Here is a 27125-nt window from a genome sequence, read left to right as displayed (position 1 = left end):
GTAAGACTATTTGCATGACCTCCTTAGCCATTTAAGGCTTAGTGAAATGTTTTTTTTTTATTCGAAAATAAAAAAAAATTTTTTATCAATGTTGCGACTGAATTTTAGATCATAGAGCTATGGAAATAGTGCAAACACTAAATTCTCCAAACCCTAAATAGTGATGAAGGACATACTGTGCAAAAATTAGAGGAAGGAAATAGTGAACAGTGAATAGTTCCCAGAGGAATCTCCTGAGATTTATAATCCCGGTTGTATTTAGAATTTAGAATTTTGCTGATTGATCACAGGAGAACCAATCGATTAGCAGCTTAGGTAATTAGTTTTCAATAAAGGTAATCAAATGCATATTAAAACAAATATATATATATATATATATATTTTAAACTGCTTGCATTGCCTCTTTAATATGGTGCAGACTATTTGGGGAATAAAGGGGGTAAAATGGAATGGTTGCGTTACTCGGGAGTAAATTCAAAACAAAGACATACATTTTCCTAAATATACCAAATGACTACATAATATATATGCCCAGATCTCTTTACCAATCTGTATTTTGGAATGATGACTACAAAAAAAGGATACAATCAAGTGAGGACCAGGAGAATGCAATTGTAGATTACTTTTTAACTGCTTAATTAGAAAATATGAAAACAAACCTTGATCAATTGTCATACATATTTGTAAGACACTCAGAATGCAGTTATTACTGTGGCTAATGACAAAATGAATGCTTTTTGTTTTGAATATTAAGCATTTCTGGAATTACGGGACTAATAATTTACAAATGTAGCACATTGGCTGTTTGTGAGTTAATTCCTCTTAATCTGCCTTTCACATGATTTTTTTTCTTTCCTAACTTGTGATCTTCCAGTTATGAAAGGATTGGAGTCACGCCTCTCTTAAAAACTGTGTGTGGAACTCAGAATCCTTCACAACTGGAGCAGAACATCACTCAGTAACGGCAGGGAATTCCACAAGTGTATTCAGCCAAAATGACATTATCCAAAGAAGTGGAGTATCAGACTCCTCCAAACCAGTTTGCCAGCACCAGCATAAAACCCCATTCAAAAGACATGGATTATAGTAATAGTCTGGAACAGATGAATGGGGGTGTTTGCACGGCAGTGGAACCACCCAGAAGGTCCACAGGCAGGTTGATTATGCACAGTATGGCCATGTTTGGAAGGGAGTTCTGCTATGCAGTGGAAGCAGCATTTGTGACCCCTGTTTTGCTCAGTGTGGGATTACCTAAGAGTCTATACAGTCTAGTTTGGTTTATCAGCCCCATAGTGGGTTTCATTCTCCAGCCAGTGGTAGGATCTGCCAGTGATCACTGCCGGGCCCGCTGGGGTAGGCGCAGGCCTTATATCCTCTTTATGGGGATCTTGATGGTGCTGGGTATGGCACTGTTCCTCAATGGAGACACAGCAGTAACTGGTAAGTAATTCGTTTTTACTTTATCATTTATTTTTTCTGTTCCTCTTACCATGTGTACAATTTGTATTTATGTAGACAGTGCTAATATAATATTGTATGTATATCTTTATTTATATAGCGCCAAAAGTGTACTCAGTGCTTCACAAAGAATACAGTACAGGGAATTAAAATACAATAAGCGCAGCAAAATCAGACAATAGGAAAGGAAAACCCTTCCCCGAAGATCTTACAATCTAAGTGGTATGTTGGGAGACTAAGGCTGCGTCCATAGAAAGACAGTCAGCGCTGAGCTGTGCAGACGCTTCGCGATGAGCCCCATCATCCTCAATGAGGATGTCTTGAGAGGGAGCTCCCGCGACCGTCCGCAGGCGTGCTGAGGCGCAAGGATTTTCCAATCAGAGCGAAGCAGCGTCAACGTCACAGCGCCGTGACGTTGATGTTGGCGCTTCGCGGGCTATTGGCCCAGTGATGTCAGTACCCCGCCTCCCGATCTCGTCTGCTAGTTCATGCAATCGCTCCTGATTGCACAGACGAGCCTCGGCGTCAGCGCGGAGGAGCGCGGCTCCCCCCTCTATGGACGCAGCCTTACAGAGACAGCAGGTGAGGGAATAAGTGCTGTAGATGGCAGTGCTTGGCCATAAGGGTTGATAGGAATGACTGTGGGTGTGGGACAATAGCTATGAGTGCAGGCTTATTGGGATGCTTGATTTGTGAGACGAGTTTTAAGGTTAGTCAGTATTAAATCAGATAGGTGGAATATTACCACTAGCTGTACAGTAACAAATGAAATATTACACTTCATATTTTGCCACATGTACTAAACACAAACAGTTTGTACCCTTCTGAAATATGTTGTCTTTTACTCAATCAGGTACTGTAGGACTGTTCATTTGATCAAATACTGTAGGTAGCTCAAGATTACTGGCAAATTCCTTTAGTGAGTATTTGGCCTGCAATGAGCTTAACACTTTTGACAACATTTACATTTCATGAATAAGTCTGATAGATTTCCTGCTGACTGCACAATTTATTAACTGGTAACCTTTTCATAGTGAAGAATTCTAACACTTGATTTCGAGCAATTGGATGCCTTTCATGGCCCCAAGAGGAAACCTGTATCTTTTAGGATATTTATCATTTAGATTTGCAAATTACTTTGTCGGCTTCAATTCCTGCACAGATTCTCAGAGTATTACACTGAATGGCTTACATTCCTTTAGCTAGGGTGTGTGATGTAGATTCGTTAAACCATATCAGTGACCTGTACAATTAGATTACATCAATCACTGTCTCTCTGTTTGTGTGTTTGTGTGTGTGTGTGTGTGTGTGTGTGTGTGTGTGTGTGTGTGTGTGTGTGTGTGTGTGTGTGTGTGTGTGTGTGTGTGTGTGTGTGTGTGTGTGTGTGTGTGTGTGTGTGTGTGTGTGTGTGTGTGTGTGTGTGTGTGTGTATGTATGTATGTATATATATATATATATATATATAACACATATTTTAGTTTAATGTGACATATTTTCTGTTTTCATAACCAAAGATCTGATCTGGTGCTTTAGGAGTGAGTTGTTTCCCATTCTAAACATACTTTTTATTAATGTTCTCAAAGTCTTGGAAACACAAGTATGTAGTTGTTTTCTTCGGGTTTACTTATTAATAAATTGTTAGATTTTATCATAATGTTTCTAAATGTAATTTATTTTTGTTTTCTTCCAGCCATCGTTAAAAACCGTGCCGAGAAAAAAACGTGGGCTATAGTTATTACTATGCTGGGCGTGGTAGTCTTTGATTTTGCTGCTGACTTCATTGATGGGCCAATCAAAGCTTATTTATTTGACGTTTGCTCGCACCAGGATAAGGAGAGAGGGCTTCATTATCATGCTCTCTTCACTGGTAAGCGCCAGACTGTATTCACCTCTTTCTCCCTCTGACCTCTTTAAGCTTCCTCTGCAGTGCTGTTCTTCTTCATCGCTTCATGAATGAAATAACCCCTGCCCCATGTCATGTGCCATGTCACAAGTATTTTTACTACAGTACATAGCAAATAAACTTGTGATGGTAGCGATGCCATATCAAAAAAATGAAACCCCCCCAGGCTTTGATACTGATACTTGTGCTGTACATTCTTGAATAGATTTAGATCCTTGTGTTTTTCCCCCCCCGAATACCCTTTTTCTTTATTCGAACCACAAATGCAATTGCTTTACTGTTTAACCTCTGCTGAAAGACTTGACATTGAAAAGCTGAGCTGTAAAAGAAGATATAGGATAGAGGGAAAGAGATTACTGCCTGGATCTCTGCAGTCCTGAGTCTCTTGAAAATAAAGACTTTGAAAAACAGAAATTAAATTAATCGTTGTGATAACCCAATTGGCAATATTGCAATGATGTGCCTTTCACGTCAATGTGTCAACTTTTTATTTTTTAATTGACTGTAACAAATGAACCTTTAATATGAAGAAATAACAGTCAGTGCTGGGCTGAACCTGCAAATAAGTGCAAGTCACGAGTAATATGCAATCATTAACGAAGTAGGATCTAAAACGTAAATATAGTCTTTACCATTTATACCATACAAGTCTAAGGGGCCTAGTCTAGTAGCGTCGATAAAATCACTGCAAAATCGAATGTTTTGACATGACCTACCTCATGGTCTGACGTGTGTGTTATCACGGTATTCAGAAATAGTTATCGCAAGTCAGATCATGTGAGGTAGGAAAATGCCAAATCGCTCAGGATAACAGTGTGTTCAGCTGTGTCTTTTTCTATGTTCTGCCCCTGCGATCTGCCTGCAGTCTGTAAGAGCTGCACAGACAGAGCTACAGCTCTTCGAGGCGATTACCTGTTTTTTAATTTATTTTAATAACACCATATTGGAGCAAGAGGTCTCCGGAGCAGAACCACATTCATTTTAGCCTTAGGGACCCCCTGCTTTCCTAATTACAGGCCCCGGTATGAGTTGCCGGTATTTCTGCGAAGTTTAAATGTCCCGGTCACGTGACGTGGGAGATTTAAACAATGCATGGAGATACCAGCACCCCATACCGGGCCTTTAACTCAGGAAGCATGGGTTCCGGGGCTAAAATTAATGCGGTTCAGCTCCGGAGACTCCCTGCTACACTATTAAATATTAAAAATCCCCCTGCTGTGTTATTAAAATCAAATAAAACCCGCTTCATTACCTTAGCTAGCCGCTAAGTTAATGAAGGGGTTAAACAAGATTACCGGGTTTGTTGGGTGTGATGGGGTAGTTGCCCCAGGGTGGGTGGTTAGGCATACCGGGAACATTGCGGGAGGGTTTAACCCCTTCATTACTTAGCGTTTACTACCGCTAAAGTAATGAAGTGGTTAACCCCTCCCACTACCTACCTGGGGCAACTACATCCTTCACCCACCGTCTCTACCCCCAATAAACAAGGTACATCACTCAATCAGATTGGTGGATGTACCATTTGACAGTCAAATGTGACATCACAGGCCTTATATAAGGCCTGTCACGTCTAATTTGACAGAATGAAGACGGCGTGGCAACATATTCTCATGCAGAAGAAAGGCGACAAGGAGTAAGATAAAAAGATATCTGTGCATAGGTAACCACAGTGGCAATCAATGGGTGTATTGGCTATTTTTTTTTATTTTTATTGTATTTTTATGTTTATTTAATTGTGTATTTTTTGTTTTTTGCATCACAAATGGGCAAAAGCACTATTGGCCTCATTTGGCTACTAGTCTTGTGTTTGTGGTGATGGGAGTGGTTGGGGATGTGCCCGGTAGGACTAACGCAGTGGGAGGCCCATTGAGAAGCACGGACCCTCGCTGTGTTAATCCTGGTGGGCAATTAGTCGGTCGTGGGGATTCAATGAGCAGGCAGAGGTCAGGAAGTTGCCATCTATGGTTTCCTGGGCGACTACACAACAATATATATGGCTACATTTGTAATACAATTATTGAAGCTGAATGTATAATACAGTAGAGGCAACGTTTATTCTAACATTTGCCGTAAACTAGCCGGGTTACATTCTGGGTATGTGCTGGGTATGTGCTGGGTATGTTCTGGGCTAGTTTGAGGCACGTTTAAGGTATTTCTGCATTGACTAACGACCCATAGGATTAACACAGCAGGGATTCCTGGCAGTCCAATTCAGTTTGAATGGGACTGCCAGGGACCCCCGCTGTTAATCTGATAGGCCATTAATCAATGCAGAAATGCTGGGGCTAGTTTAAGGAAAGTTTAAGGCATGTATTCAGAATGTACCTGGGTGTTTCCTGGTTTTTTTGGGGAATTGCCACTGGTTTTTGTTCGAATAAGAGTTGCTTCTACTGTATCTATCTACAGTATGTGATTTGACCTGCAGTAACCTTCACTCTTAAGAAAAGCCTCACATAAAGTAAAAGGCCTATCTCTCTCATTTTTTTCCCACTCGTTTATAACTTTGGGTAAACAAAAATCTGGTTTTGATTAAGTTTAGCAACTTTGACTGATTGCATGTAGTGAAAGTGAGAATTGTGTGAACATCAAACACAAGGACCCATGACAAAATGCCAAAGATGAAATGTCTAATCTTAGATATGAAGTACTGGATAAGAAGTAAGATACAAATAAATAGGGAAACAGGAGTTGCAGAGACCCGAGGGAAATGCAAATGACAAGATAAAGGACATAGGAAGTATGAGTGTCAAGCACTTCCTAATGAAATGTCACACATATGATTAGTCAATGATATCCGCATATGTATAATCCTATAACTAGAATGATTGTCAACAACATTATAAACACTAAGATACGCAAAGAGATTACTTACAGTACGTTCCAGTTTCTTGTTACTTCTTGTTGCTCCAAGATTTGTATGTACAATTGACATATAAATTAAAAACTGACTAAGTCAGTGATCATTCAAAGAAAGTACATTTTGGTGCACTCAAAAATTATTTTTTGCTTTTTTATGCAGTGATTACACACGAGTGAAGAAAGCTGTGCAAAGGTGAAAAATAAAACTCTAAAAGTTAAAATAACACATGGTGCTCACAATCAATGGTAATTGGTCGCTATCATCACTTTGGAATTTTAATTAAACAACCATATGATGAAAATGCAAAATTCCTTGTATGAGTTAATTACTCAATCGTAGAATGACAACCCTGCAACTAAACATAGGGGCTCATGCAGAGAGCATAGATAAGGAAATAGCGCCATCTTCTGGCGAAAAAACTAGCCAGAAATCCTTAAACTCGGGAGAAAATGGCGCGATTTTTAAAAGTGCCCAGAAAATTTTTCCGAGCTGTAAAACTCGCCAAACTCGTGGCGAGAACCTGAAAGTCGCCATGCTAATATAGCGTGGTATTCCAGAAGTTCCGAATCGCTGGAACACGCCAATATGTGCATTAGTATGGCGAGTTTCAAATAGCCAGGAAAAGTTGGCAATTAGCAGTTTTTTGCCGAAATGAGTTAACGACGTTCTCTGCATAATACCTTCACTAACGGCAAATCTGTGGCTATTTTACAGCCATTTTAAACTTTTTTTAACGTTCCTCTCTGCTTGAGCCCCATAATGTTTTTGCAGTGTGATAATCACATATTAACCACTAGTACGGTGGATGTATGCATAAATCATCAGTGGATTGATTGCAATGGGATGTGTTTGGATTGTGATCCTCTAGTGTAGCTAAGCTATCATGTAAGCTGTTTGCTACAAACAGCGCAGCTCTAACATCACTGCCAACTTTTAAAACTAAATTCACTGATCTAATTGCCGTGAGTGTGGCAAGATGTGACAGGAACCTCAGCTGGTAACTAGGATGATAAACACAAAACCGCTAGAATAACTAAGCTAACATATGAATGCTGTGAACCTATAGACAGCGCAGCTCTATCATCACTGCCAAGTAGTACACTAAACTCACTAATCTAATGGTGGTAAGTGTGTAGCAGGATGTTGCTGAGATGTGGCTCAATGTTGAGATAATTGGTTATACAAAGTTGCTAATCCAGCTAAGCAGACACATGAGAGCTGTTCCAAGCTTAAGCAGCAGCCTCACTTGCAACTTCCCAGCTCCAATTTCCTGAATAACACCAATGAAATCACTGCAAAAGGAGGAACGCGGTTGAGATTAAATAAAAGTGAAGCATAGTAAATAACTGGCTACTTAGCTTAAGTAGGAGCTTGTTGCAGGGTCACCTGCCCCTGACGAAGCTCCGTCTGGAGAGAAACGCGTAGGGTGTAGTGACATGGTGATGTCACATCACGTGGTACTCGCGATCCTCTGGCTGCTGCTGTCGCTGATTCAAATCTCGGTGACTGACGTTTCTTTTTATAATATAATCCTGCCTGAGTCTGCAATCAATCATGGGGAGTATCAGAGGGTTCTCCTGCAGGTATTACCTCCAGCACTCCAGTGAGAGAGAACCAGCTATCATCCCAAAAGCTTGTCCTGTCTTTCCCAATACCATTGGAGGAACCTCAGAGCTTCTGTGAACCAGCAGGTAATCAGCACAACACACCCTGTAATAGTGTAATCTCCCAGAGGGTGGGGGAAAACCTGTTCATATGTAGGTACTTTTTGACAGTACAAAATGGACAGGCTTTTACAGCGAAGCAAGCCTATGAAAGAAGGTATGCTTCCAGTTTGAGTACTAAGAAGGATGGGGGGCCAGATGTAGTATCCAAGGAACTCTTGTCCACCAAGACAATGGACAAACTTCCTCACCAGGAGACGAGATCTGTTCTCGTTTGTATCACCCTAAGGAATGATATGTATGGTAGGGTGCCTAGAGGGTTGTTTTGGCTGGCTGGGACCCAGAAACCTCAGGAAAGGGACTATAGTATCGTGGTCAACAGGGTGGTGTTACAGTATTCATGTGTAGTGTCCAAGGGGGGGGGGGGCGATCTTGAAAGTCAGGATTGCCAGAACCTCCGTTTGATGAGCTACAACAATAATATTAGCAGCTCACAGCACATGGAGCTGCAGTGAGCTTAAATTGGACTGTCAATGTGTGCAGCATACTGGAAGGGGTTTTGTCTAGCCAGGGGTATATTCTCCACCAAGGAAGATCTGCAGCGTGTGTAGGGAGCGGTTTCCCTCCAAAATCAGGAGGACCGCGTGGAAGGATTTGCAAGTTGCAAGCTTTTCTTTTGCAAAATTGTGCAGGGCTTGGCGCGAAGCTAAGGCCTCGTTCAGGGTGCTGCCTTCGGAGGGAGGGCGTGCTGACGTGCTTGCTGCAGTGAGAAACAAAGTATTCAATTTGAATACTTGTTTTCAAGGTAGCTACTGCCCTGCCTCCGAAGCCAGGCGTTGCCGCTGACGACAGCTCAGTAAACGAAAATTTCGTTTCTTGGAGCTGAAGCCGCGTCACAGGGACCAAGGCAGCCAATTAAATCATTCTTCAGAATGATTTCATGGCTGCAGCTTGGATACTTTAACCCTGCAGCCTGTAGCCCCGCCCCCTCCCCAACGCTGAAAAGGCAGCTGGGGGATAATCACATGTCGCCAGCAAACTCCCAGCACTGCCTCCCGCACGCCCCCCCTCCGAGTCCTCAGCTGCCTCCCTGAACGAGCCCTAAGTCATGCCCTGCGAAGTGAATGGCTCGGCGTGAAAGTAGGAGCCGCACCCACCTTCTGTGAGTGGCTTGGCGTGAAAGCCGAGGCCACGCCCTTCTTCACTGTGCCCATGCTCTTCATTCCACCAGGGGGAGGAGGCACTAATCATTACCCAAAGAGACTGTCAACACTGGGGGAGGAGCCGGATACGAGCTACTGCACCCTCAGTTCCTCGTGGTGAGCAAGCTAAGAAGAGCTATACTCACTGTACTGTTTCTATTGCTGAACTTTATTCCCAAACTTTACACTAATATGTCTGGGTGTAAAGTATCCCAATACAGACTACCAGAAGGCTTCCTGGTAGTAGAAGTGAACAGGGAGAATTACCTAAAGTGCATCTGCCCCTGCTGCGACATTCCGTGCGGAGAGGTGAGCCTGACAAGAAAGTGCCTACGGTGTGGAGCCCTACACCTAAAGCCAGCTGTGTCACTGCCTACTCTACCCAACCGAAGAAACGAAGCAGCCTTATTGAAGAAAAGTGCGACCTCGGGGGCAGATGCCCCAAAGGAACTGTGTGTCCTGGTTCCTGCTACTACAAAGGATTACCGGGCAAGGTGACCGCCCGGGAGGAAGCTGAGGCGCTTCCGCTGGTGGCGTACGAGTGGGACCGCTGCCTGCAAGCCACCACCAGCAACCGCAAGGTGACTTGTGCTCTTCCCCTGGGGAAGAGTCCCACCCGACATCGGATGACACAGCAGTGGAAGGCGACCCGTAGTGATGCTCTGGCCAGAGTATCACCCCAGCGCACTGCGGAGAAAACGCCTACCTTCAGAACCGAGCGGGAGTGGAGTCCTGCCCTGATGACATTACTGCAAGGGGCGGTGCATCTCAAGTGGCGGAAGAGCGCCGTGGCGGCTCCCAGAGAGACGGCATTGGACGTGCCTCTTTCTGGCCGGGAGGACCATGCGACTTCCAGTATTCAGCGGAGTGGTGAGGATGAGTCTTCTTCCTTCCAGACTCAAGCGGAGCAATCCAGTGAGGAGGAACCGTCTGGTACTTCTTCCTACGTGGAGGACGTCAACACCCTTCTGGTGCAACCAGATGATGATGATGTCATCATAGAGGCGACCGCTAGGGCAGAGGAGGATGCTACCATGCCCGCTCCGGTGAGTTAGACCCACTTGATCTAACTCTACAGTGGCACCATGACCATGCAAGGGCCGAAGGTGTAAGGCCCCTAGCAAGCACCAGGTGCTGGCGGTGACAGGGCATGGTAGGCCTACAAACATTGGCACCCTTGAGGACCGTAACGCTTTTGTCACTCTTGCCCAAACCATACAGAAGGTAGTTAAACCTTCTCAGGACTGGAGAGACAGGGTGGAGTTTGATTATTCTGATGGGGAAGTGATGGCTGAGTGCACAGTTTCTTTTGGAGGAAAATCAGACAGATCAGAGACATCGAGTGTATCCACAGCGGTGACTTCTCTGAGTCTGACCTGTCGGCATGCTCTGCACCTGTGGGGAAGGTATTACAGGGATGGGACCCATGTTCCAAGGCTATGTCCCTTACATGAACAGGACCAGGTTCCTGCTGATTAGTCGGGATGTCGTGGATCACTAGTGGGAGGAAGGGAAGTTTTCTAAAGAAGAGACAGCCGAGGCCACCAGGAAGAGAGATAGGAAGATTAAGTTAGGATAGTAAAATCAACAGGCTTAACCACTCTTTATCAGGATACTCCCTCGTATGAATCACTGTTTTGCCAGGCCTGCAGCCGTAAGGTAACAAAGCTCAGCCGGGTCAACCAAGCATAGTCCAAAGGTACCGGCTGTCCCATGGCTATGACTACCCCTATGTCCCTGAACCCATCATGAGGGAGATAGAGGCCAATAGTGAAGATTGGTTGAGGATGCTGTGATAGAGTATTTATCTTCCATGTGCAGCTACTCTCGATTTTACACCGAGGAGAGAGTATGCTACCTCATGAAAGTGTGGAGTGTAGGACGGGGTATCTATATGGATCGAGTGGAGTATCGCCTTGAGCAGGGTCTAAAAAGGGTGTGCTCAATCACAGTTCCTGATCATGAGGGCAGGTTAGTTAAGAAGCCTGACCCTAAGCATTATTATTGAGGGGGTGACGATTCTCTATGTTGGGAGGGATCTGTTATGCTTCATCACTGTTATGAGTATGCGATTAACTGTATACTATAAACTGTAATAGTATAATTGTTATGCATTTGTTCCAAGCTGAAGGATGGTACACGAAATTTAGGTTCTAAGCGGAGACGTTGGATTCTCCACCAGGAGGGAGTGTAGCCTAGTTTTCTTTTTGGCTACTAATCCGCCTTCCCTAGCACATAAGCCATGGTATCAGTGCAGGCTGTGTTAGGCCCAATCTGGGGTTTCCCCTGCAGTGAGCATCTCCCTTGAGTGACAGATGGGGCGGGACTAAGGCCTGTGTTCTGCCCAATCAGAGGCTCAGACCTTGGACCCTGCTCCTGTGTACAAAGGGAGCTGCACAGCCAAATTTTGTCTGTGTTCTCTCCCATGAGAGAGACTGTCCCAGGAAGAGTGTTTACAGGTCTCCGACCACCTTCCATCCCCACCCTTAGGGGAGTGGAAGTGGGGACTGTACCTCCTACTCCACCAGGGAGTAGGGGAAGAGCTAGGATAGACTCTCTGGCCCTTGCCGGGGTTGATTCAAGGGACCATCAAGAAGAAGGAATAGAGTTTAATCAGTTAAAGGATGTATTCTGTGAGTTTGGACAATAAAGCCGTTCCTGTTTTATAATATACTCCTGCCTGAGTCTGAAATCAATCATGGGGAGTATCAGAGGGTTCTCCTGCAGGGATTGTCTTCGGCACTCCTGGAGCCTGTAAGAGATGGAGGCGCTGCACCAGTGAGAGAAAACCAGCTATCACCCCAAAAGTCTGTCCTGTCTTCCCAATACCATCGGTGGAACCTCAGAGCTTCTGTGAACCAGCTGGTAACCAGCCCAACACACCCTGTAATAGTGTAATCTCCCAGGGTGGGGGAAAACCTGTTACATATGTATGTACTTTTTGACAGTACAAAATGTTAGACCATAACTTAGTGACAGATAATTTTATCAGGTTCAAAATCTATTTACTTGGGCTGCTAATGGTTCTATTCATATGTCCCCTTTACAAAGGAGCAATTCGTTGCTTGGCTATTAAGGTGAGAAGCATATTATAAATATTTAGAGTACATTCAGTCTTAAAGACTTCGCTGGCAACAGAGGTATCTTAGAAGCATTATGTGCAGATGTAAACTACATTGTTTTCTAACATAAACCAATTTATTGCAGAGAATTTACCATATTTATGTTGCATGTTTTGCCTCTATATAACCTTCTGTGTGCAGTGTGCTCCTCTGTAAAAAAAAATAAAAAAAAGTCCCATGATACTTGCAAAATACTCTGTTTAACATAATTTTTTAAAATGTTTTTTTCAATGCAATACTCTGCGATGATCGCCTTATACAGAGACTCCCCTCTGTCCTTCTCACTGTATTCAAATGAAGTTACTTCACTAGGGTGACGCAACAATGTCAGAAATATTTTTGTCCAAATTTTAAAAAAGAATCACTTACTGTAATACAAAAGTACTCATTTATTTATTTTTAAAAGACTGGCTAGCTCAAACATTGCTACAGTAGGACAGGAGATGCCATTTACTGTATATTATTGCTTGGGTAGATTAATACCTATTAATCCTAGGGTGACCTGTTACAAATTAGTGTGTATTGCACAGCTGGACATTAATGAAGACCATGGGGCCTATGCTACTGTACAAGCGTTCATAAGCCACTTATCGAGCACTTATCGGGCAAAATGCCTACTGCGATTCTGTAAGCCTCGATAAGTGGGCGATAAAGGAATGATTCGTAATTTCTCAGCCGTGATTAAAAGATTGCTGGGTGAGCGGTGATAACCCACTTATTGGCAGGTTCTGAAACTCGTGCAATTCTAGTAGCCGCGATTAGGTTATCGAGGCCTATCGCGGCTCTAGAATTGTGAGTTTCTCCCAAAATCTTCACGCCAGGAAAAGTTGGTGTGAGGCTGGTGAGAAGCTGCTGAGAGGCGGTGATACAGGAAAATGCAGAAAAAAAGCATCAGATTTTTTTTTTAAAGGATGTGATGTCATCTCAGAGGGAGGAACGTCACATCCTTAAAACCATATGGCTATATCACATGGTATTACAGCCAATGGGATTGAAGACAATCCATTGGTTGCTGTACTATATGATAGGTCACATTAGTTCAAAAGGATGTAACGTCACTTTAAGGGATGATGTCACATCGTTTTGAACTAATGTAACCGATCACATGGTACAGCAGCCAATGGGATTGTCTTCAATCTCATTGGCTGTTATACCATGTGATCTAGCCATGTCTTTTTAAGAATGTGACGTACCATCCTTGGAGAAGACGCCACACCCTTAAAAAAATAAATAAAGAGGTGGGCACATGATACAGCATTCAACCGGATTGGAGCTGTACCATCTGACCATAAAATGTGATGTCACAGGCCATATGTAAGGCCTGTACTTCTCATTTTACCTCAAGAAGCCAACAAGAGAACATCCTGTTCTGGATTTACCATGGGGCTTTGGATTGACAGATGAAGAAAGAAGATTAAAGAAAAGAAGAAAAAAATGTCAGATGAAGAAAAAAGACAGTGATAGAAGATAAAAGAAAGATTTTTATTTTTTACCTGACGCTAGTCTTCAAGGTGGATGGCGTTGGATTGCGGTGATGACGTCGCAGTTCGAGAGTTTGCAGATACAACGGGATTCGGAGGGTGAAGACTCTAAAGGAAAGACAAATATTGAATGTATGTACTGTAAATGTCTTTTTTCATTGTATTTATTTATTTTTATGTTTGTGATTGCCCATTGCCTAATGTATTAATCTGTGCCCCTTTAGGGTACAGGAAAATATAGTGACAGCCAATGCATTTTGATTGCATTGAATTGATTGTATTTTTTTTTATTTGTTTTTATTGTTTGGATTCAATTGTTTGGAATTTGGATGGCTTGTTTTTAGTACATTTTAGGATTGGTTAGAATTTTAAAGTAATTATTTGTTTTGTTGGCTACTGGTTTAAATTCATTAATTGTTTTGTTGGCTAGTGCTTTATTTATTAAATTGATTGGTTGGCTAGTGCTTTTATTTAATTGGTTGGCTGGTGCTTTTATTCAATTGGGGTGTTTAAGTGCTTGTGTATATGTTTTATTATTGTTTATTTGTGGCCTTCATGCTTTTTTATTAGGGTGACCATTGACTGCTATAGTTGCTTATCATGCCCATATTATATGGGTATGATATACCACTATGCCAATCATTGGGTAGAGGGTGGGTTTAGTGGTCCTGGAGTGGGTGGTTAGGCAACCTGGGTGGGTAGCAGGGTAGGGTGGGTTAACCCCTTAAATACTATAGCGGTTATTAACCATTAGATTTAAAAAAAAAATACAATGTACTGTATTGTTTGTGAGCAGACGCATCGCAGCTGACGCCATTACTCTCGTTGATGCATCCAAGTGTGAGCATATTACCTTATTGAGTGCAGCCAGTGCTTATTACTGTTGATTTGACTTACTTGCTTTGAATGTATATTCGATTTATGGTGATCTGACTGCTATTATTTACTCATATATTTAGGCTTGGGATTAGTCACTTGGCCAGTTTGCTGCTTGTGTTTAATGTTTATTGTGGTGTATTTAGAGGTTAGGGTAAGGGAGAGGGAAGTACCTACTGTATGATCATGTAGATCATAGGGAATGGGCCAGAAGAAGGGGTTCTCCCCGAAATGTTGCCCCCTCTACTTACCTTTTTACATTGTATTCCCCCCCTTTTTCTTTTCTTTTTTTCTTCTCCCTATTTTTTTACTTTCCCTCCCCTTGTTTTCCCCATCCCTTTACCTCAATTTACTTTTCCCCCTTAGTTTGCTTTGTACACCTACAGCTAGTTTTAGCTTCATTTTATAATTTTGTATCAGTTCTACAATTGTGTACAATTTATTGTTAGGATATATTTTGCATATTAAAATGGTATTAGCAGATTTTCTGTTTATTCCATTTTTTGAGTGCTGGGAGCCACTGTGGTGTTGGTATTTTTTCTTGTATTCTTTCTGGCAATGGAGGACATGGACCTGGAGTGTGCTGGTGAGGACGCCCTTCATGATGGTAGGGGTAATTAGAAAGGTTTATTTACTTTATTTATGCTGGCTGCCCATTACTGTACGTCTTGTGTTTTGGGGTGGGGGGTTATTTCGATGTATTGCACATGTAGCAGTGCTCCCCGTCCTTACCTCCAGTGAGGAAGAGCTGATGCTTTGTGCCACTGGAGCTCCATGGTGGACTCAGAGTGCGGGGGCCGCCCCCTTGAGTGATCGCACATGCGCAGTGCAGGGCCAGGGACGTATGGGCCATGATATAGTGCAGTAGCCATCTTGGGTAGCACTGCAAAATGTCGCACGGGACTTCAGTACATGTCCCATAGTGCTTATGGAGGTAGGCACTACATGGGGAGTCCTAGCCAATAGGGCTCGAGGAGACAGGGAATGTCTGTGGTGTGCAAACGGACTGTGCGCCAGTCCAGAGAGAGGGAGCAATGGAGCAGGTAGTGTTCAGGGAACAGCCTAGTTTTGCCCCTTAGGCCCCAGGTGGGCCCTGAGTCACCACCAGATTAGTGTGCAGGGAAGGCCCCAGGTGGGGCTTCCCCCTTTACACATAGGGTGCTGTTGTATCAGTGACCGGACGGCCACGCCGTGCCCTGCGGTCTGGTACCAGGCCAAAGGCCGCATAGACATTCACGTGAGACACTCCAGCTGGAGCTCACCCATGAGGCGGATCAGGAATTTAAGGAGTAAGGGGATTTAGTCAGAGGCCCTGCAGCGAGGGACCTGACTGAGCCTCACCTGACAGCTGCACCTGTATAAAGAAGTGCCCAGAAAGGTATAAGTGCACCAACGGTTCAAAGGGGTAGCACTACCTCAAACTTGGGTGGGACTGACATTGGGAAGGACACCAGGGTTATTGGTGTCACCACACCTTCAGTACTTTGGGGGACAACCAAGTGTTGGGACATTGGGTGTACAGGAGTACTATTGTTGCATGTGTTTAGTATATGTTATTGTGTGTGTACAGTAAAGATCCGTTATATACCTGTGTGTGTATTATTCATTACTGTATTGGTTCCTGTGAGGGGTTATCCCGTCAACGCTGGGATCCCTCAGGTGGAGGCGCTGCACTATAGGAGAAAGAGCTCATCCCAGGGTCCCAGTGGCAGCGGCTTAGTTCTCCTGTGAGCAATAGGTATAGCAGCACACGTAGTCGTCCGCGGTGGTTATAGTGTGCTGGTATAGGGTGCCGGTATCCCCTATGCATTTAAATGCCCCGCGTCACGTGACTGTGGTAATAAAATGCATAGGAGATACCGGCAACCCATAACTGGGCCTGTATCTCAGGAAGCAGGGGGTCCCCGGATCTGAAATCAACGTGGTTCTGCTCCGGTGACCCCTGCTCATCTACACTAGTGTTACATTTTCTATTAAAAACTTTTGATCGCTGGCAAGATTTGTGCAGGGAGAGGCGGCTCTCTCTGTGCAGCTCTCTCTGCAGCTGAAAGAAATCGCCGGGTAAGGCCTTTTCAGAGAGGCGGTCATCATGTCTTCGGCTACTCGCCCGTTTTGGGACTTTTGCTATCACAGGTAATCGAGGCTTTCAACACCAGCGCTCAAAAATCAGACGAATTAAATGGCCCAGTGATTTTTTTTTTTAAAGAATGCTTATAGCATAGGCCCCCATGTGTTGCATTCTATAACATGCCTAATATTCTGCCAACTTTCTATTGCTTTTCTATACACTGAATCTATCATTTATACATCTGTTTATTCAAGCGTATTTTGCATGGGAAAGTAAGATGAAATGTATGTCCTTTGCAAATACTGTAAAAAGCAACATTGTTATAAAACCTCTAAGCTATATATTATTTCTGCTGTCTTGCTGCAGGTTTTGGAGGAGCTCTGGGTTATCTCATAGGTGCTATTGACTGGCAATCTACTCTCTTCGGAAGACTCCCTGGATCAGAATTTCAGGTCATGTTTCTCTTCTCTGCTTTGGTTTTTCTCCTTCTTCTTGCTGTACATTTGTGCAGCATTCCTGAAGTTCCCCTAGAAGATGAGAGAATGGAAACAAATCTGTTGCTAAAACATGATGAATTGAGCACTTATGGTTCTACAGAAAAAGCACCAAATGTTTTTTTTAAACCGAGAGAAAATAAACGAAGATCTATATCTCAATTAGAAGAAAACAGAATTGAAGACACAAAGCTACAGGTAATAGGGGACCTATTTTAATCAATGCCTGCCTTAAATATCTTCCTCACTGTGGTTCAATCAAAGCTGCAATAGATGGTATTGCATAGTAACATTTGTATTCTTTATTTACATGCTCTGAGTTTACAAAATGATGTACCGTACACTCATCTCTCACAATTTTGCTCCTGCCGCATACTGTATCTGTGAATGTGCAATTTATTGCAAGGTCTTTGTAAGGGAAAGATGGTAATTGTTACAAATTGAATACTTTCTCTTAAAAGGCCTTTGGGTAATGTGTAGAATTACAGACTTGTGGGCTACTGTATTTATGAAAGCAATGATTTTTTCCCCCAAATCTTGGGTAGTTCATTTGTATCAGTGTTGCATCAATATGTATAATGCAGCAGAGAGACATGGATGAATGATTATTGGTACTGTAATAGTCAGTGTGTAACTAATCATTAAGTGCTTCTGTATAGTCATGTTAAAGGCACTCGCGTGCAGCTGAACTTGTCTGGTAAACTAAAGAGAGATTGATCTTGAGAAGAGGTCCATAATGGGACAGAAATGTTGACATTTTCACAATACATTCTTAAACATGTTGTGAGTGCCTGTGCTACTATATACTTTTGGACTATTTACTGTATATGTTGGTGCTGAAATCCACCTAAAACGTGTATTTAAAAAAATAAATTGTGTGCCAAATTGCAAATTAATGTAGCCTATGTCTAACTCTCGGGATAAAATTACAATTTCAAAAATGTAAAAATTATTTTAAACAATTAGCAGAACACCAGGCCAAGTACCCATCTCACCATACTGTATGTATGTAATGATCTTCCCGATACTGCGGTCTCATCTCCATGTTGCTCCAACAAATTTCCTAATCCTTGATCTTTGGATATCCCTTGGAGTCCAGTCGATTTACTTATTTGTCCAACAATGGTAATTTATTCTTGCGATAGGTCTGGTTTAGCCTACGCTACTAGAGCTTCTGTCCTGAATAGCAGAGGTTGTGGGTTCTGATTGTAAGGAAGCAGGGAGACTCTCTCTGAGGGTTTCTTCCTTACCTGCTGCCGCGCGGCGTTCCAGCACAGCCGGTTCCTGTTCACTGCGGGCCCTTTCTGCACCCTTCACCGGACAAGGCTCCGGCCACTTTACGGAACGCGCACACACGCACGGTACTTCTGGGGCTCGTGCGGAGTTAAGCTCCGCCCGCACGCCGACGTCACATAGTATCCTCACGCAGCACATGCGCGTGACGCGTGTGCACCGCCCACAAGCTGCGCGGCAACGCTAAACACCTGCTCAGGTGTCCTTCAGCCAATCCCTGTGCTGCAGCACTCTCATGGCACTCTCATTGGTTCCTGGTTGTATTTATATTCTGCTCAGCCATTTCTTCTTTGGCTGAGCATAGTTCCTGGTATCCTTGTGTTCCCACATTCTTTTCCTGCCTTGCTGCTGTCTAACTTTGTTTGCTGTCTTGTTTTCCTGTGTACCGACCCGGCTTGACTTTGGACCCTTTCTCTGGATATCGACCCCGGCTTGCCTCTGACCTTCCGTACTTCTCCATTCCTGACCATGGCTATTGGACTATCGACCATCCTACTGTCTCCAATCCTTGACCACGGCACTACGGACTCTCCTGGCACCTACCTACAACCGTGGCAAGTATACAGACTAACCTAACCTCTCCTACCCAGACCCGGCTACTTTGACTATCCACCTTCCAAGCGTGCCTCCGCTGCTGTGGGTGGCGTATTATCTGCCTTCCCACCTCAGTAGCGGGGTCCCGCCTTGTTTGTGGTGAGCACAAGTGTTACACTGATCCTGTTGGTACATGACACCAGTACCCCTTTCTCAGAAAGTGCTTCCGTTTATCAATATAGGTCTTCTGGAAATCCTTTCAGGAAGTGTGTGGTGGGAGTTAATTCAATATACATTGCATATCTCATTAGTATATCTTCCAGGTAATCTAAGGTGTGCTCCTTTTTAAGCCGAGGTGTCTTTCCATATGTTACTTGGAGGGAGGTTTGAGGGGATATTTATTTATTTAAGTACTTGAGACTCTAGTAAAATATGTCTCCACTTAAAGCTATATTTCCGGGATTCTGAATCCGCAAATGGATTCGGTTTTAATTAAAATCCGAATCTGAATCTGCCTTTTTGAGCCTGATCCACAGCTGAAAAGAACTCGCAAAGTCGCAGATGGTTCGTATTTGTGTGAAAATGGTGTCCCTCTCTACGCAAGGTACGAGTACTGCTTTAATGAGCCATTCGCAGTTTCACTGTACCGGCCATGTGTATTTACATGTGCATGGCTTAATCTTTGAGGCAAGCGTATGCTACTGTCAGGATCAACTAGGTAGCCCTCCAGTAAGAGACCCACACTGGTGGTTTCTTTTTTGTCTTCCTCTTCTGGATCAGGCCCTCTATTATCTGTGTTCCCATGCTAATCCTGAAGAAGTCCTCAAGTCTCACTATTTAAGTGCACAGTCTCTTCTTGTCTTGTTGGAGTGCAATCATTTGCTTCTTCCCAATCCCAAATTGCTGCTTTGTCTTCTTTAAGCTATTGTTATCTTTAATAGTCTTCTACACCAAATAAGTCATTTTCTTACATCTTTAGTTACATAGTTACATAGTAGATGAGGTTGAAAAAAGACATACGTCCATCAAGTTCAACCTATGCTAAATTTAGACAACAGATACTTTATCCTATATCTATACTTGTTTATTGATCAAGAGGAAGGCAAACCAAAAACCCCAGTGTTGTATCATCCAATGATATCTCATAAGGGGAAAAATAAATTCCTTCCCGACTCCAAGAATTGGCAATCGGATTCTCCTTGGACCAACATTCTTCCCATGCTTACTTATTTGGTATATCCATGTATACCTTTCCTTTCTAAAAAGATGTCCAACCTTTTTATGAACAAATATATTGTATCTGCCATCACAGTCTCCATGGGTAAAGAATTCCACATTTTAACTGCCCTTACTGTAAAGAACCCTTTCCTTTGTTGCTGGTGAAATCTCCTTTCCTCCAACCTTAAGGGATGCCCCCGAGTCCTTTGTACTGCCCTTGAGATGAATAGTTCTTTTGAAAGCTCCTTGTACTGTCCCCGAATATATTTGTATATAGTTATCATATCCCCTCTTAGACGCCTCTTTTCTAATGTAAATAAATCTAATTTAGCTATCCTCTCCTCATAAGTTAAATTGTCCATCCCCTTTATTAATTTGGTGGCTCTTCTCTGCACTCTCTCTAGTTCCATAATGTCTTTAATAAGGAGTGATGCCCAAAATTGTACTCCATATTCAAGGTGTGGTCTTACTAATGCTTTGTAAAATCTCATCATTATGTTTACTTCCTTTCCATCCATTGCCCGTTTAATGCAAGATAATATCTTGTTTGCCTTTGCATACTGCATGACTTTGGGCACTATTGCTAAGCCTGCTGTCTACAAGCACTACTAAATCCTTCTCCATATACCATTATAGTTATACGATTGCTTGTCGTCATATACATCTCTGCATATTCAACTCCTTGATCTTTCATCTTGGACTGTTTCATGAACAAAACAAAAAGAATAACCCCTCCAAAAGCGCTAACCTACACTAAGCTAAGTGCTAATAATATGTGCTAATGTAATTAAATGTGCTCGTGCAACAACAAATTAAAGTGACTTACACAATGCTGTGAGAAAATAGCAGCTAGGTGACAATAATGACAGGTATTTCCAAACCTGATATACACAGTGAACAAACAAATATAAAGTCCCCAGCGCTAAAGTCCAAGATACCGTGATCTTTAAGGCAGTCTCTAGTCTTTAAGGTGGTAGTTGGGCTCTGGTATAGATGCTCCAGATGGGATGATGTCCTTGATGTAGATGGGTACACCGTCTGAAATAACAGATAAACAGACACACCTGATTGCGCAGTGTGTTACAGCAATCAGAGCCCTATCTGAGATGTGAAAGAATCCTACTCACATAATGAACGCCAAAGTGTTCAGTGGAGAGGATCTGTGCTTGCTTCCCTTGTAATCCGCTCCTCACACGAACCCCACGTGCAGACAGCTTACTAGGGACAGCTGGCAGTGTACACCCTCTATCCTCAATGGCGTCGGGGATGCGTCCGTTATGGCACCTCCACCGATGTGAGACAGGAATATGTACAAGATAGTGTAGTATGAACAGACCTTTATTGCTTAAAACACTATAAAACGTAATAAAATACACTCACATGGTGCAATGATAGATGGTACTGCTCAATATGCCGTCCGCAGCTTGCATTTCCTGATACCGCACCGGAGAGAATCACTGCACACAGACACGCTGTCGACTTGGCGTGTGACGTCAGTGCTAAAGGAAGCTCTCCCCGCGGCAGGACTACAATGGCTGCGATGGTTCTATTGACTAAGCTCCTCCTCCCTACGCGTTTCGTGACACGTGGTCACTTCGTCAGGGGAAGGTGGAGCTTAGTGTGTGACGCCTTATATGCAAACCCAGATGGAGAGATACTCCTACTTGGGGTGGGACTTAGCTGTAATGTCGGTCGAGGGGGATCAGCTCTGTCACTAACAGCGCGATCGGGGTTAATGCCTTGACAACATTTAACATATATGTCCACATAATGTGCAATAAATGGGAACAGTACAATGAACAAATTAAGAACAAATAAAATAATAAAACAATCATACTTACATATAAACACCCATGTATTATCATGGTGTAGATCACATATTTATAAAGTTAATACATTCATTATGCAATCCCTGAATGTTTTACATAAAATATCCCACTCTGCGTAGCTGGGATAACTTAAGAGTCCTTCAAAAAGGCTGCAAGGTCAAAATCAATGTTAAGGCCTAGGGGGGTCAAGGTCTTACGTGTGTAAATCCAATAACTTTCTCTTTTAGAGACTGTATTGAGCCTGTCCCCCCCACGCCAACTACTTTTGGGATTATCAATCCCTATACATACTAAACCTTCTGGACTCTGATGGTGATGGTGTTTGAAATGGTTTGAGACACTATGTGTCTCGAGACCCCTCTTAATGTTGTAAACGTGTTCAGCGAACCTTCGTTTGAGGGGTCTCCCAGTGCGGCCCACATATTGGAGTCCGCATGGGCATTCCAGCAAATAGACACAGAAATTTGTTTTACAGTTGATGAAGGTTTTTATGTTAAAGTTTTGTCCTGTCACATTAGATTTAAAAGTCTTTGTTTTTTTACTGTGTTTACAACCGATGCAACTTTGGCATGTATAGTAGCCTTTAAGATCATTTAACCATGTGACATGGTGATCTCGCAGGCTATCTAACGGACAGCTAGGTGTTTATATGTAAGTATGATTGTTTTATTATTTTATTTGTTCTTAATTTGTTCATTGTACTGTTCCCATTTATTGCACATTATGTGGACATATATGTTAAATGTTGGCAAGGCATTAACCCCGATCGCGCTGTTAGTGACAGAGCTGATCCCCCTCGACCGACATTACAGCTAAGTCCCACCCCAAGTAGGAGTATCTCTCCATCTGGGTTTGCATATAAGGCGTCACACACTAAGCTCCACCATCCCCTGACGAAGTGACCACGTGTCACGAAACGCGTAGGGAGGAGGAGCTTAGTCAATTGAACCATCGCAGCCATTGTAGTCCTGCCGCGGGGAGAGCTTCCTTTAGCACTGACGTCACACGCCAAGTCGACAGCGTGTCTGTGTGCAGTGATTCTCTCCGGTGCGGTATCAGGAAATGCAAGCTGCGGACGGCATATTGAGCAGTACCATCTATCATTGCACCATGTGAGTGTATTTTATTACGTTTTATAGTGTTTTAAGCAATAAAGGTCTGTTCATACTACACTATCTTGTACATATTCCTGTCTCACATCGGTGGAGGTGCCATAACGGACGCATCCCCGACGCCATTGAGGATAGAGGGTGTACACTGCCAGCTGTCCCTAGTAAGCTGTCTGCACGTGGGGTTCGTGTGAGGAGCGGATTACAAGGGAAGCAAGCACAGATCCTCTCCACTGAACACTTTGGCGTTCATTATGTGAGTAGGATTCTTTCACATCTCAGATAGGGCTCTGATTGCTGTAACACACTGCGCAATCAGGTGTGTCTGTTTATCTGTTATTTCAGACGGTGTACCCATCTACATCAAGGACATCATCCCATCTGGAGCATCTATACCAGAGCCCAACTACCACCTTAAAGACTAGAGACTGCTTTAAAGATCACGGTATCTTGGACTTTAGCGCTGGGGACTTTATATTTGTTTGGACTGTTTCATGTCTTGTTGTTTCCTCACCAATTGCTTTGTCTCTTCTGATATTTTCTAATCCTATTTTTGTTGGTGATTCTTCCACTTTATTTCTGCGCTTTCAACTTCAATCTTCAAAAGTTCTTCATAATTGTTGGTTAAAGTTTTTCCCTGTCCATTTCGAGCAAGGTGAAGTGATTTTTCAGCTCTAGTTGAAATTGTCTGCTGTTATTCTTGAAGTTCTTGATGTTTTTGGTTTCATCTTTTTAATCCGTTTTCTTTCCATCTTCAGTCAGATGTAGTTTACAGTGAACCACTTGGTGATCACTTCTTGCGTAAAAATGATTAAGCACTATGCAGTCTTCAATCTTGCTGTTGACTAGGATATAATCAATATAATTCCTGATCCCAATGTGTCTTCTCCATATCCATTTAAAGGCCTCTTATTATTTATTAACATTTATTTATAACACACCAACCTATTCCGTTGTGCAGTACAATCAAGTGGAGGACATCACTCTGAGTACGGTGTCCTCTGGATCCCAAACATGCTCCCACAACAACCTATGCATTTCTACTAACTTGCTGCTTCATCGGAGGCGGCACTTCCAGAACATCTTGCACAATTCTGTATATTCCATTTTTGTTCTTGCGTCTTGGGATTTCTTCATTTCTTGTTTCCTCAGTAAACTGCTCTTTCTCATTAATATTTTCTTATTTTATTTCTTGGTAGTGATTCCTTCAGCGTTTTCTGATTTTTTTAATCTACAATATTCATATGTTTGTCATAATTATTTGTTAATTATTACCATGCATCTCGAGAAAGCTGAAGCAATTTTTTTTCTCTAGTTGAACGTTTCTGCCGTTATTTTTGAGGTTCTTGATGTTCATTGCTTTTATGTTCTTTTTAAGCCATTTTCTCCTTTTCAATAACGTTTCAATTTAATTTGAATTCCATTGAGACCACCCAATGTTCATTTTCTTTTCGATACTTCTTGAAGAATGATTTCATGATGTAGAAGTTTTCACATTCTACCAATCTGTCTCCATGGTATTTTCTGTGTTGCCATAACCATACTTGCCAACTGATGCTTTATCTTTGTTGCATTTAAATTTTCCATATGGATCTTGAGGTGGCCATATCATTTGTTGATAAGTTAGTTGATTTTCATCATAGACGTCTCCTACTGTACTTCATGGTCTGTGTGACTTGATGTTGGGTATAGACTTGGATCATTTGGAGCTTACAGTACTTCTCTTTGTTAACTGATGATTTTGTCTGTTCTTAAATGTGAGCTTTCCTACTCCCAGTATGTTGGTTCTCCATTTCTAGTCAATGATGAAGCCTACTCCACTGATTCTTAAATTTTTCTGTACATCTGTAATATAATAAGTGTCCACTTTTGAACTCAATGAGGCTGCTTTTTTACTTCACGAAGGCCAAAAATATCCAATTTAATCTTTTCTAGTTTGTCTTTCGGATCCTTGCACTGCTGCTTCACTAGAGAGAGTTCCACAGATGTAGGTAGCCAGATTTAGGTTTGAATGACAGTTTTGTTTAGCCCTTGGGGATTCTTAACACACCCTCTGCCTTCATGCCTACTTTGTGAATCCTGCCTCTGGAGAATGATGGCCATTACTTTTCTGTGTGTTCTGGTATCTTGTTTAAGCTTTTATAGTATGGTTAAACCTACCAGCACAAGTTCCAGTATACATCTTCCTGAACACCCGTCTCAAACTTCGTACTGTAACAAGTGCACACCACAAACAGGACGGGACCGCGAAGCTGAGGTGGGGATAGTGATATACACCGACCTACAACCGTGTAACCGCGTCCGGAGTGCAGAGTGAAGGTCGCGAAGCCGGGTCAGGGTAGTAGAGGTCAGAATAGTCGTGATACTTGCCGTGGTCTAGGATTGGAGAAGTCGGATGGTTGTTGTGCGTAGCCGGGGTCCAGGAGTAGAGAAGGTGGGAGTCCAAATACAAGCCGAGGTCAGGGGTCAGAGACGGCAGTGGTCCGGGTACAAGCTGAGGTCAAAGGTAACAGAAATCAAGGCAGAATGCAAGAGCAACAGCAGAGCAGCAGAATGCTTGAGGAATGCAAGTTTATAGAAGTTTATGCTCAGCCAATTTGCCTCAGGGCTGGCTGAGCATGTAAGGAGCAGGGAGCCAATGGGAAGGCTTACAGGCAATGAGTCATGAATAATTAAAGAAAGGTTATCCAGTGATAGGCAGGGGCAGAGTGCACCACAGGTGTGGAGTAATTGATGTTGTTAACTCCTCACGTGTCCCTTGGAACGCGGCGCCGGCGTGGAGTGTGAACAGGAGCGCCATCTATTGCATCACGGGACACGGTGCAGGGGCGGAGCCTAGGTCCAGTCCTGTTAGTGGAAATGCGCCACTTGTTTGCAGCGCTCACGCGAGAGGCATCACCCGTGACATCACGGGGGCGGAGCCTATGAACGATCCATGAGGTGTCCCCCCGACTGACAGCACAACTCCTGTGCAGAACCTCAGAGTGAGGTGCGTTACCCATCCCGTCGCGGGACGCGTCACTGGGGCGGGGCCGAGGTCCAATCCTCACACCCACCCTCACACTTTTGAAGCAGCAAGGGAAGAAAATATAGATATATCCAGGCTGAAAGTCTCCGGCACCAGAGCTTGATAATTTATTTAAAAAAAGTAGTGTGTGCGCGTGCATATAGATATATCTACAAAAGAAAAAAGAAGAGCATGCTCCATAGCACAATATATTTAATTACAGTGATAAAAACAGAGACAAGATAAAAATACTCAATTGTGAATGAGAGGTGGATAGCAATTGTTTAACATTACCACTCTGAGTCCTGTAAATGGAATCGAGCTGTGAGGCAGGAAGGTTTCTTAGCAGCCAAAGTGTTGTGTAAAATGGCTCTTTAAAGTGAATAATGAAAGCAGTAGGCAAATACCTGGGTATGGCAGTGGCAAACTCTGATGTAAAAAGATATGACTCCGTAGAAACAATACAAATATGGAGGGTTCACCAGGTATTAGTGAGCTTTATGATGGAGAATCCGAAAGCCGAAAGATCCCCAAAGTTGTGCTGTCTTTCCTCAGCATGAAACTGTGCGTGGCTGGAAATGGGTGACCTCCGCACTACAAACAGCTGAGAGGGCAATCCAACCGACGCCGGAAGTATGGATCAGACGCTCCGTGGAAACGTCCCAAATGAAGGAATAAACTCCAAACGAATTCAGCCGTAGTGTAGGGGGTTAAGTAAGAAAATACCTCCAGAGCCGAGTGTCTCTTGGCCCCCCACCAGTAGTGTACGTACAGTAGCAATTTGAAATATCCATGCCTTAAAAACAGCTGAAGTTCCTGTCAGCAAATTATGTCAAGCGAACTTTGACTAGCTGGTAGATAACAAAATGTCCTATGTTGTGGATGGTGTATGTAGCAGCTCACCATCCAATGTGCAATAAAAGATTGTCCCAATGTGTTTTGTCGCATTCATGCAACTTTCTCAAGGGTATAGTTGCTATATGGTGGCAAGATCTTATGTACCCTAA

At 43.1% G+C, this 27125-nt stretch overlaps 1 protein-coding gene across 1 annotated transcript in view; it reads left to right on the top strand.

Moving 5' to 3' along the window:
- Nucleotides 1–924: 924 nt before the first annotated feature.
- SLC45A2 (solute carrier family 45 member 2) overlaps nt 925–27125 on the top strand; it is a 93777-nt gene continuing 67576 nt past the window's right edge. The window contains exons 1-3 of the mRNA XM_075587780.1: nt 925–1440; nt 3149–3325; nt 17001–17326. Coding sequence (XP_075443895.1) covers nt 996–1440; nt 3149–3325; nt 17001–17326 — 948 coding nt within the window. The 5' untranslated portion in view covers nt 925–995. The remainder of the gene's footprint in view (nt 1441–3148; nt 3326–17000; nt 17327–27125) is intronic.

Source organism: Ascaphus truei, chromosome 1 (genome assembly GCF_040206685.1).
Source record: "Ascaphus truei isolate aAscTru1 chromosome 1, aAscTru1.hap1, whole genome shotgun sequence".
In the NCBI taxonomy this organism is placed as follows: domain Eukaryota; kingdom Metazoa; phylum Chordata; class Amphibia; order Anura; family Ascaphidae; genus Ascaphus; species Ascaphus truei.
The sequence above is the reverse complement of the archived record's forward strand: the minus strand, read 5'-3'. Positions and strand labels throughout refer to the sequence as shown.